At 40.8% G+C, this 13122-nt stretch overlaps 1 protein-coding gene across 2 annotated transcripts in view; it reads right to left on the bottom strand.

Annotated features, from left to right (window-relative positions):
* Positions 1-12622, bottom strand: part of CD28 (CD28 molecule) — a 99909-nt gene extending 87287 nt beyond the window's left edge. For both annotated transcript variants that reach the window (XM_056535021.1, XM_056535024.1), the window contains exon 1: positions 12425-12622. In XM_056535021.1, coding sequence (XP_056390996.1) covers positions 12425-12491 — 67 coding nt within the window. In that variant the 5' untranslated portion in view covers positions 12492-12622. The remainder of the gene's footprint in view (positions 1-12424) is intronic.
* Positions 12623-13122: the final 500 nt, after the last annotated feature.

The raw sequence follows: 13122 nt of genomic DNA, 5'->3' as shown, positions 1-13122 counted from the left end.
GTCAAATAGAGATTGCATACTACAACATTATTACTGAATAAAGACCACTATACAGCGCTCTATTATTCCTCCCATTCAGTGACCACATAGTGATAGATACCAGCTCTACACAGGTACTCTATAGACATTTTAGAGATTGTTAAATATTTACATGCAATTACTTAGATGATGTATTCTATCACTGGAGTCATTTTATAACTTTTTCTTCCCTGTGTGACCTAGACCACCATGAAAATCTATCTTCAGAATTTTCCACAAAAGCATCTTAGGCGCCAGACCTACCAAAAATATTATTATTGCCCCACAAAGCAAGAGTAGGAAGGTAAATCCTCCCCTCTCTCCTCCAGTGTGTAGTTAGGTCCTCCATTAGATAGGTATGTCCCTCATTAGGCATGTTGTTCCCCCAGTAGGCAAGTAGGTCCATTACTAAGGAGGGTTGGTAAAGATCATTATTATTAAGTGATGGTCCTAAGGGACATTATAACTAAGTTAAGGGCACTAAGAGAGCACCATTACAGAGTAAAGGCATATAGAGGCCTTATTACTAAGTAGGTGGCATAATTGCTGTCAGAAGGGCAATAAGTTGGCACCAATATCAGGGCAAACACTTTTACTATGTGTGAATGCTGTTGAGGGCAGGAAGAAAGTACTATTTTTGTGTGGGGCACCAAAGCTGGGACCAAACACTGCAAAGATGATTCATGGCTAGGAGAACTGAGAACTTGTAGATGAAGTTTAGATGATCTGCTTCTAGAACCAGAACTTCCCAGACCCTGCTTGTGACCTGAGGTGGAGAAGCTGAAAACAGCTGAAGCTGTTGTGTAAACAATGTAGCACCACAAGCTACTTACATAGTTACATAGTTACATAGTTAGTACGGTTAAAAAAAGACACACGTCCATCAAGTTCAACCAGGGAATTGAAGGGTAGGGGTGTGGCGCGATATTGGGGAAGGGATGGGATTTTATATTTCTTCATAAGCATTAATGTTATTTTGTTCCAGGAATGTATCTAACCTTGTTTTAAAGCTGTTAAATTTTCCTGCTGTGACCAGTTCCTGAGGGAGACTGTTCCATAAGTTCACAGTTCTTATGGTAAAGAAGGCGTGTCGCCCCTTGAGACTAAACCTTTTCTTCTCCAGACAGAGGGAGTGCCCCCTCGTCCTTTGGGGTGGTTTAACCTGGAATAGTTTTTCTCCATATTTTTTGTATGGGCCATTAATATACTTATATACATTTATCATATCCCCCCTTAAACGTCTCTTCTCAAGACTAAACAATTGTAACTCCTTTAATCTCTCCTCATAACTAAGATGTTCCATGCCCCATATTTGTTTAGTCGCGCATCTCTGCACCCTTTCCAGTTCCACAGTGTCCCTTTTATGGACTGGTGCCCAAAACTGAACAGCCTATTCCAGGTGAGGCCGTACCAATGCTTTATAAATGGGGAGCATTATGTCCCTGTGCCTTGGATGCAGCAGCCTGACATTGCATGCTATTCTGTAGTCTGTGATCTACAAGTACACCCAGATCCTTCTCTACCAGTGACTCTGCAAGTTTAACACCCCCTAAGACATACGATGCATACAGGTTATTAGTACCCAGATGCATAACTTTACATTTATCCACATTGAACCTCATTTGCCAAGTGGATGCCCAGACACTTAGTCTATCCAATTCATCTTGTAACCTATACACATCCTCTATAGACTGTACTGTGCAACAAAGCTTGGTGTCATCTGCAAAGATAGAAACAGAGCTGTTAATGCCATCCTCTATATCATTGATAAATAAATTAAACAACAGCGGTCCCAGTATTGATCCTTGGGGCACACCACTAATAACCGGGGACCATTCAGAGTACAAATCATTGACCACCACTCTCTGGGTACGATCCATGAGCCAGCGTTCAATCCAGTTTCAAACTAAAGTTTCCAAACCCAAAGACCCTAACTTACCTGTCAGACGTCTATGAGGGACAGTATCAAATGCTTTAGCAAAATCCAGAAACACTATATCCACAGCCATTACTCTGTCAAGGCTTCTACTCACTTCTTCATAAAAGCAAATTAGATTGGTTTGACAACTTCTATCCATAGTAGACCCATGCTGGCTATCACTTATAATACGTAAAGTCAGGAGATATGGAAATTGCATAGCTAATGCTATGCAGGCAAATCACATCACAGTCAATTGGAGTTACAAACATTGTGTAAAACAGACAGCATCTTTCTAACCACCTGTTGCCGTTGCAAGCAGGCCAAAGTGCCTTTGTGAGAGGTGGGACACACATTTAGGGGATATTTATAGAACATCCAATGAATATGCCATGCATGTCCCAGATGGGCATACAAAGGGTGTGGATCACCTTCCCAACCACTTCCTGCTGTTGCAAGCAGGCCAGAGAAGGCAAGAGAGCCTTTGTCAGAGATGGGACCTACATTTAGGGGACATTTATAGAACATCCAATGGATATTCCATACTTGTCCCAGATGGGCATACAAAGGGTGTGGATCCGCTGTGCTACCCAACTAGTTTGACTTTGGGTCAAGGTTGGGAGAGGAGTCTAAGTACCTTCTAGGTTTTCGCCTTTAATACCACTCCAGAATGTGGAAGCCCTGTTTAACTGCCAAAGGTACCAGGTTGCTTCTTAAGGGTTGTCCCAGTGTGTAGTGGCTCCATCAGACCAGAGACATGGGTGTAAGGCAAGGGCAAGAAAAAGTACAAAGCAAAAGTCATGGGTAAGCGGCAAGACAATGTAGTCAGGAACAATTAAAATTTACCTTTTATTACAAAGTTATCTTAAAACAACATGTTAACCCTATTAACAAAATCTCACTACTTTGATGTAGAACATGTGTTATAGGCAATCTTTATGTATCTTACCCTAGACTACCTCACTTGTCCCTAAAACATCAAATGTGAAATTTTTATCAATATACTTGCCCTCACTGTGTGTCATGTAACTAGGGCACTCAACACTACCTACTTGAATGCTAAGGTGTGACCACCTACTGGGGCAATGGTATCAATAGTGATTCCACATTTGATGTGTTAGGGACAAGTGAGGTAGTCTAGGGCAGTGGTTCTTAACCTTGTTGGAGGTACTGAACCCCACCAGTTTCATATGCTAAATCTTCATTTTTTACACTAGCATGTTCTTGTAGACCCAGTTATTGAATTTTTTCAAGGGGTAAAAGGAGAGAAATATTCACAAAATGTGTAACACAATTTCTCTTGAGTAAGGAAATACCTCATATGTGTATGTCAAGTGTTCGGCAGGCGCAGTAGAGGGCTCAGAAGTAAAGGAGCGACAGTGGGATTTTGAAGAGTGAGTTTTTCTGAAATGGTTTTTGGGGGGGCATGTCACATTTAGGAAGCCCTATGGTGTTAGAACAGCAAAAAAAAACACATGGCATACTATTTTGGAAACTACACCCCTTAAGGCACGTAACAAGGGGTCCAGTGAGCCTTAACACCCCACAGGTGTTTGACAATGTTTCGTTAAAGTTGGATGCGTAAATGATTTTTTTTTTCACTAAGATGCTGGTTTTCCCTCAAATTTAACATTTTTACAAGGGATAATAGGACAAAATGACCCCCAAAATTTGTAACCGCATCTCTTCTGAGTATGGAAATACCCCATGTGTGGACGTGCTCTGCTGGTGCACTACAATGCTCAGAAGAGAAAGAGTCACATTTGGCTTTTGAAAAGCGAATTTTGTTGCAATGGTTTTTGGAGGGCATGTCCCATTTAGGAAGCCCCTATGGTGCCAGAACAGCAAAAAAAACACATGGCATACTATTTTGGAAACCACACCCCTCTAGGAACGCAACAAGGGGTACAGTGAGCCTTAACACCTCACATGTGTTTGACGACTTTTTGTTAAAGTCGGATGTGTAAATGAAAAAAAATTCACTAAAATGCAGTTTTTTCCCCCAAATTTTAAATTTTTACAAGGGGTAATAGGAGAAAATGACTCCCAAAATTTGTAACCCCATTTCTTCTGAGTATGGAAATACCCAATGTGTGGACGTCAAGTGCTCTGCTGGCACTCTACAATGCTCAGAAGAGGAGGAGCGCCATTGAGCTTTTGGAGACAGAATTCGGTTGGAATAGAAGTCGGGGGCCATGTCTGTTTACAAAGCCCCCCCCCCCCTGTGGTGCCAGAACAGTGGACCCCCCCCCCCACATGTGACCCCATTTTGGAAACTACACCCCTCACAGAATTTAATACGGACCACTGTTCCAAAAATCTGTCAGGCACCAGTGGGGCATAAATGCTCACTGTACACCTTATTACATTACATGAGGGGTGTAGTTTCCAAAATGGGGTCACATTTGGGGGGGGCTCCATTGTTCTGGCACTATGGGGGCTTTGTAAACACATGTGGCCTTCAATTCCGGACAAATTTTCTCTTCAAAATCCCAATGGTGCTCCTTCTCTTCTGAGCATTGTAGTGCGCCAGCAGAGCACGTTACATCCACATATGAGGTATGTTCTTACTCAGAAGAAATGGGATTACAAATTTTGGGGGGCTTTTTTCCTATTTTCCCTTGTGAAAATGAAAAATTTAGGGTAACACCAGCATTTTTGTGAAAAAATTTATTTTTTAATTTTTTCATCCAACTTTGAAGAATTTTCATTAAACACCTGTGGGGTGTTAAGGCTCACTATACCCCTTGTTACATTCCGTGAGGGGTGCAGTTTCCAAAATGCGGTCACATGTGGGCATTTCTTTTTTTGCATTTATGTCAGAACCACTGTAAAATCAGCCACCCCTGTGCAAATCACCAATTTAGGCCTCAGATGTACCAGATGCACCAATTTAGGCCTCACTCCTGAGCTTTGTTGTGTGCCCGCAGAGCATTTTACACCCACATATTTGCATTACAAATTTTGGGGTCTTTTTTTCCTTTTAACACTTGTGAAAATAAAAAGTATGGGGTAACACCAGCATGTTTGTGTAAATATTTTTATCTTTTTACACTAACAGGCTGGAGAAAAAGCCCCCCAAAATTTGTAGTGCAATTTCTCCCGAGTACGGAAATACCCCACATGTGGCCCTAAACTGTTTCCTTGAAATACGACAGGGCTCCGAAGTTAGAGAGCGCCATGCGCATTTGAGGGCTGAATTAGGGATTATTGGCAGAGGTTTACAGTGAGCTTTCTGCTAGGAATTTGCACCACAGCAAAAAATTTGCCACAGCTCATACTTGAGGCAGGAAACTTACTGTAAACCTGCGTGTGTGAATGTTTCCTGTACGTTCACATGGGGGTGCAAACCTCCAGCTGTTTCAAAACTACAACTCCCAGCATGTACTGACAGACCGTGCATGCTGGGAGTTGTAGTTTTGCAACAGCTGGAGGCACACTGGTTGGAAAACCTTCAGTTAGGTTCTGTTACCTAACTCAGTATTTTCCAACCAGTGTGCCTCTAGCTGTTGCAAAACTACAACTCCCAGCATGTACTGATGCTGGGAGATGTAGTTATGCAACAGCTGGAGGTACGCAATTACAACTCCCAGCATGCCGAGACAGCTGTTTGCTGTTTGGGCATGCTGGGATTTGCAGTTTTGCAACATCTGGAGGGCTATAGTTAGAGACCACTGCACAGTGATCTCCAAACTGTGGACCTCCAGATGTTGCAAAACTACAAATCCCAGCATGCCCAGACAGCAAACAGCTGTATGGGCATGCTAGGAGTTGTAGTTTTGCAAGATCAAGAGGGCCACAGTATAGAGATAACTGTGCAGTGGTCTCTAAACTGTAGACCTCTAGCTGTTGCAAAACTGCAAATCCCTGCATGCCCAAACAGCTGTCTGGGCATGCTGGGAGTTGTAGTTTTGCAACATCTGGAGGGCTACAGTGTGGAGACCACTGTATATATAGTGGTCTCAAACTGTAGCTCTCTAGATGTTGCTAGGCAACTCACCGGCTTCTGTACGATCCAGGGAGCAAGCCGCACAACATGCCGCCTGTCGATCACGTCCCTCAGCCTCCACCGATCATTAAGTGGACTTCGGCGCCCGGTCCCCTTCGATTTCCCCGTTCTGCCCGGCCTATTGTGGGTGGGCCGAACGGGGAAAACAAAACTTATACCCCCCGCCCCCGATCTGCTATTGGTCGTCGCTTTTGACGACTAATAGCAGGGATAGGAGGGGTGGCAGCCCTGCCACCTCACTCCTATCCCTTCAGGGGGATGGTGGGTGTCATGGACAACTGCGATCCCCCTTATATTCCGGGTCACCAGGTCACCATAGACCTGTATGACCCGGAATAGGCGCAAATCGCAAGTGTGAATTCACTTGCGATTTGCACCGATCGCTGACATGGGGGGGGACCCCCTCTGGGAATTTGCGCAGGGTGCCTGCTGGCGGGGTCCAGAATTCCCACGAGCGTACCTGTACGCTCTGGGTCCTTAAGACACAGGTACACAAGGTGTATCCATACGCCCTGGGTCCTGTACGGGTTAAAGGGGTACTTTGGTGGAAAAAAATTGTTTCTAATCAACTGGCGTCAGAAAGTAAAGCAGATTTGTAAGTTACGTCTATGTAAAAATTATAACCCTTCCAGTACTTATCAGCTGCTGTATACTCCAGGGGAAGTTGTAAAGTTCTTTCCAGTCTGACCTCAGTGTTCTCTGCTGACACCTCTATCCATGTCAGATACTGTCCGGAGCAGGAGAGGTTTGCACAGACAGAGATGTCAGCAAAGAGCACTGTGGTCAGACAGAAAATAACTATATAACTTCCTCTATAGTATACAGCAGCCGAGAAGTACTGGAAGGATTAAGATTTTTTAGTAAAAGTAATTTACAAATCTGTATAACTTTTTGCACCAGTTGATAAAAAAAAAAAATGTTTTCCACTGGAGTACCCCTTTAAATAGGTGTTGCAGAATCAGGATAGGGGGAAGACTCTAGCCAGAATTTATCATTGTAGATTTAAGTGAAGCATTTCTCTAAACCTTTTTTGTGTGCTGGTAATGTGTAGGAGCCCCAAATTTATGAAATGGTCACAGAGCACTTAATAAATTTTGTAATTTCTATAATTTCTCTCTTCACATACACCAAAAAGCTAAGCTAAGTCTGGGCTGGTATAGCTTTAGAGACATTTCAGTGGCTTTGCGCCTTTTTTGCGCCTTTTCACAAAAAGGCGCAGTTGATAAAACCCTTCCATATCATGTGTATTGTCAAAATCTGTGGATTACATCTCAAAATCAGCAGACGTGTGTAAACCAAAAAGTGCAAAAAAGGCGCAAATAAACCCTGTTTGTGCCTTTTTTGCGCCTTTTGTAGAGACAAAAAAATAACAGTCTAAAGACAATGATAAGTGTCGGCCTATGTTTCTATGGATACACACAATGCCGCTTTAAATGGCCACAAGGGCACTCACACCCCATGGGCAAGAGCAGGAACTGCAGCAGAAAAGGAAATAGCAGCATTGTGGTGGCCAGAGGAGAGTGGGACACGGACAAAAAATTTGCGGTGGTGGTCAGTGACAGCGTGCCAGCAGCAGTCTATCATAAGTGTTTACCCCTTAAGAATTGTTCTGAGATAAAAATCACTAGTTGTTGTCACTTATAAGAAAGAGAGAACCCTATAGCAAATATAAGAAACCTGAAATTCTATTATTTAACATTTAACATTATACCTAGGTAACTATAGTTTGAAAATTTGCAGAACATAGCTACCCAGAATAAATGTTAAATTATATCATTTTAGGTTTCTTATATCCCTGTAAATAAAATATAAATGTATCTATGTATATTGTGTGTATGGGAAATCATGCACATTTGTGTATACAAATGTTGTGGGTAGTTAATCTTCATAAAAATGTTCTGAATCAGCAAAAACAGTAAAAACAAAATAGATTCTGTAAAAAAACGGTGTTACAGGAAAATTTTGAAAAAAAAATGTAGAGTAGAACTAGAAACTGAAAGGGGTTGACTGGCATAGCTAGTACAATCTAAAAGGGGTTATCCAGAAATTCTTTTTCAAATTAGGGTCAGAGAGGTGACGTATAAAACAAAACATACACTTCCCTTCCTCGCTTCCTCATCATCACCGATTTTGTAATCCTGAAATCCTCTCCCCTATCATGCCCTCTTACTACTTCCCGGTTGAGCAGTTGCTTCCAAACTTCCAGAATCCACTCTTCTGACAGGTCCCCACCTAGAGCTGTTGCAGAACATTTCAGTACACAGCAGACTATTACTCTGCAGTCAGTAAATCTGTGGCAGCTGCTGTATTCATTCCTCTGTTTGTGGCATTGCTCGGCACATATAAACATCTATCAAAACATCCAGTCTCACATTGTTCCATGCCCAAAGTCCTACATGCTTGGCTCCAGGAACCCGTAAAAGAAAAAGAGAAAGGACTAAAAAAACCTTTATACTTATTATAACAAAGACAAATGGTTGCAGAAGAATTCAGGCATGAGAAGTTGGGAAACGGATCTAGGGAAAACCTTCTATGAAACTAAATGGTTGAGCTCCTTTACAACAGCTAAAAAGGCAACAGTGTGTGCCAATTTGTGGGAACACCATTGCAAAATGGTTAATAGGTGGTATTTCACGCCAAAAAAATTATCATTAATATTTCCCCATTTATCCCCTATGTGTTGGAGAGATTGCGGTGGCCAGGGATCCTTAAAACACATCTTCCTCACATGCCCTATTATTTTCCAATTTATTACAGAAGTTAAAAATATGATATCAAGATTAGCCCCCCAAGGCTTTCACATTAAAGATGAATTATTACTGCTATTGCTGGGGATAGAAGATCTTCCAAAAATAATTCAAACTCCGGTAACCCACATATGCCTAACGTATAGAAACATATTAGCATCCAAATGGAAATCCAAAGATTCTCCTCACATTAGAGAACTAATAAATACTTTATTAATCCACTACACCCATGAACTGGTTTTAGCGGGTCAGAGAGGCAAAAGGGAAGAATATGCCTTATCTTGGGAACCATGGTTAACTCTCTACAAACCTCCATGACACAGTGAAATGCTGTTCAACAGATAGCTACAATTAAACAACAAACACATCCCTATAGGGAGAAGATGAAGTCCGACTACTCGGGCATACCCACGAGAATGAGATCTACAAAGTGATTACACCTGAAGTAACAGTGCTAGTTGAACACAAGTCGTTTATTTTATCTTTACTTGATTTGATTACTATGTTTCCATCATTACTCTAGTCCTACCTTGGACTCAATAGTTCCTTGTTGTTCTACATAACTTACTATTGAAGGGTTGATTGTCGCATACGCATAATCTTGAAATAATATCCTTGTTATATGCATGTATATTGTATTATGTGACGGATCCCTCCATGTAAGAGATGTCATGACTGTTTAACTCTGTTATAAATGTCTGTTATGTTTATGTTTTGAAAAACCCAATAAAAAGATTGTAAAACATACTGTCAACACACATCATTCCCCCTAGGGTGTTGTTTACACTGCAGACATTTACCAGGAGAAATTCAGCTCCTGGAATTCTGCTTGCAATAAACGCTACCAAAATCATCAGCAGTAGGACTGTGCAGATGTGTACGGTCTTATAGATGGCAATGCAGTTTGACGGAATTCCATTCTGCTGGCTTAATTCTGCTGTTTGCACAGAGCAGAAGAATCCTATTAACAATGGGACTCTGCTGCAAGCAGAATTCCGCTGGCTGAATGTCTGCAGTGTGGACTAGCCCTAAATGTCCTAATAAAGATATACAGTATGGGGGAGATTTATCACAAGAAAAGTTGCCCAGTAGAGAAAAGTTGCCCAGTTGCCCATAACAACCAATCAGATTGCTTCTTAATTTTTGAAAAGGCCACTGAAAAATGAAAGGAGCGATCTGATTGGTTGCTATGGGCAACTGGTCAACTTTTCTCTACACAGGTTTTGATAAATTTCCCCTAATATGTGTATACTATTGGGAGATATGGGATGTAGCTGTAGGGGCTGGTTAGAGGAGAGGACATCAATCAGAGGGTGGGCTAGAGCTCAGAGACAACATCCAGCCATGCTTCCTAAAACAGCAGAGAATGATGGATTGTGATGGAAGGTAAGGAGATACCAGTGAGCTGGAGACAAAACCACACTTGAAATGAAACAACTACACAACTTCCTGACAGGGGTTAATCATGCAAACGCATGCTGAAGCCAATAACATTTTTGACAACACTATATTAGTAAGTTATTTTACTGGGATTTAAAACAAAAAAAAATTTGGGTGCTGAAATACCCCTTTAACTCTTAAATAATTAGTATAATATTATTGGATATTACTAAGGTTATGATGCATTTTTAAGTCTATAAAATGCTCACCTTCAACAAAAAAACTTCATATCAGACACTGAACCTGTCTAGGCTCTTGTGCACAATATTTAATAAAGAGTTAAACATTTTCTTTTTTTATAGGATCATTTCAAAACAGGGATGGCTTGCAAATTTCAGCAAAACTGTCTGGTAAATTTCTGCTTGGTAAAGCTATGCTGCTTGGTAAATTTCTTGCAGGTCTATCTAGATCAGTAGTCTCAAACTGTGGCCCTCCCGATGTTGCAAAACTTCAACTCTCAGCATGCCCGGACAGACGTTGGCTGCAGCCAACAGCTGTCCGGGCATGCTGGGAGTTGAAGTTTTGCAACATCTGGAAAACCACAGTTTGAGACCACTGATCTAGAGGAAACATGTTCATATTTTTTATTTTTTATTTTTTTTATGTTTTTTTTGCTTGTCTTTTTTTTTTATCATTTAAAGGGGTTCTCCAGTGCTCAGACACCCCTTTAGATAAGATGCCTGATTCCCGCCGCTGGGGACCCCCATGATCTTGCACCCGGCACCCCGTTGATAATCAGTCCCCGGAGCGTGTTCGCTCCGGGTCTGATTACCGGCGACCACAGGGCCGACGGCGTGTGATGTCACACCTCCGCCCCCATGTGACATCACGCTCCGACCCTCAATGCAAGCCTATGGGAGGGGGCGTGACAGCTATCAGGCCCCCTCCCTTTGGCTTGCATTGAGGGGCGGAGTGTAATGTCACACGGGGCAGAGGCGTGACATCACACGCCGTCGGCCCTGTGGTCGCCGGTAATCAGACCCGGAGCGAACACGCTCCGGGGACTGATTATAAATGGGGTGCCGAGTGCATGATCCCGGGGGTCCCCAGCTGCGGGACTCCCACGATCAGGCACCTTATCCCCTATCCTTTGGATAGGGGATAAGATGTCTAAGCACCGGAGTACCCCTTTAAGGTTCAGTATCCCTTTAAGCTTTAAGGAAAGTACATTGTTGCCTGTTTGTAAACTGAAAGTGAAGAATTACTCCCTAGAATGGTTTAAGACAAGTCTATATCTAAAGGGCTGCTGTGAATCATAACTGATAGGAACAATTAAAAATTAAAGTAGTTTTGCAATGTAGACTGGGTTATCATTTTTCAACAAAAAGAACATTCCAAATTATGGTACACTTTTCATTGCAATTGTTATTAAAAACAAGGCAAATGGTTTATATGTGTGAAGTGATAGTTTCATTTTCAAACAGAAAAAAAATTCCAAAGAATGTGAAACTTTTTCTTTCCATAAATATTAAAAATCGGGCAACTAATTAATACATGTGAAGGAGTAGTTACATTTTAAAAGAGTATTGCAAGTTTAAATAGCTTTAATGCTTAAAGATATGCATATATTCTAGTACTCATATACAGTAATCATATACAGTAAATCCTGTGCAAAAGACCACCCCTTTGAAAAGACCCCTTCCCAAGACCAGATATTTTGACAGATTTTTGGGTCCACATCTCAGTATACTTACTAACCATGTCCTTTGGATTTTGGGTGGTCGTCTCAAAGAGGTTTCACTGTAATATTATATCCTAGAGCTTTTAATGTAGTATTTATGAAAAATAAAACTAATTGAAGCTATTGTGAGGATTGTACATTAAGGGAGAGTGATCATTAGTTGTAAAATTAACAGAAACCAACACCTTGTTGCAAAGTGTGAAAGTCAATGCTCTAACCTGACCTCAACATTATTTTCGTAAGTAAAAGCCACAGATTTTCACTTTTTGGTAATAATTTAACAACTAAATTTAATGACTTCATACTAGAGCTACATAAACATAATGCAAATGTATACATACATTCTATGTTTGATATACGGACAAATATAAGCCACAAATTCACATATTATTTCTAATAATAATCTTTGCCGTACAAAACAACTGTCAATGACATTTCTGCAGACTATGGTAAAATATTTTAAGACATACAAAAAATCTATTGCCTACTCCACAAGTTGTAGTTCATTGTTGTAAGTAGCAAACATTACAAAGTATCAGTCAGAAATAGGACAGGCACGAATCCGTCTGACTACTTGTCATACTGTAAGTACATATTGTTGATAGACTTACCTATACTTTGTGCCAGCATGATCAGACCTACAGACCAGATCATCCCTAGAACCATGGTTGCATTCATGTTTAGTATATACCTTCGTTGAAATGTTTAAAAAGTGACTTCAACCAGTCAGTATGAAGTCACTGTTAACTTCTCATTCATATAAAACTAAAGCTAGAGAAACAATCATCTATGGTTGGTAGAGAAGGAAGTCATCTTTCACTATCATCTTCAGACCCAACCGTGACTATAATGCTTCTCTCTCACTTTTTCCTAAGCCTATCTCTGCCTCTCTTACTGAAATTGTTATGCAATAATCTTTCATTCAGATCTACAATACATATACAAGACAGGAAACCACGATAATGACTTCATTTTTTCTATACAACATTTAAGCAAAAACAGCATTTAATCAAACAGTTCAAAAGATTATCAATTCCAAATCGTATTTCTGTTTTTCAAAGAACCACAATATGCTTTTTTTTTATAGACGAAAAGAACCCAAAATATCTTATATCAGATAATGGATATACTTTCTGTTATAAAATAGATACATAGATTTATAGAATAAAGAGTAGTGTTGCTTACGAATATTCGCAATTCGAATATTATTCGCGAATATCGCATATTCGCGAATTCGCGAATTTCGCGAATATAGCGCTATATATTCGTAATTACGAATATTCGTTTTTTGTTTTTTTTTTTCTTCACA

This window comes from Hyla sarda, chromosome 8 (genome assembly GCF_029499605.1).
Source record: "Hyla sarda isolate aHylSar1 chromosome 8, aHylSar1.hap1, whole genome shotgun sequence".
In the NCBI taxonomy this organism is placed as follows: Eukaryota; Metazoa; Chordata; class Amphibia; order Anura; family Hylidae; genus Hyla; species Hyla sarda.
The sequence above is the reverse complement of the archived record's forward strand: the minus strand, read 5'-3'. Positions and strand labels throughout refer to the sequence as shown.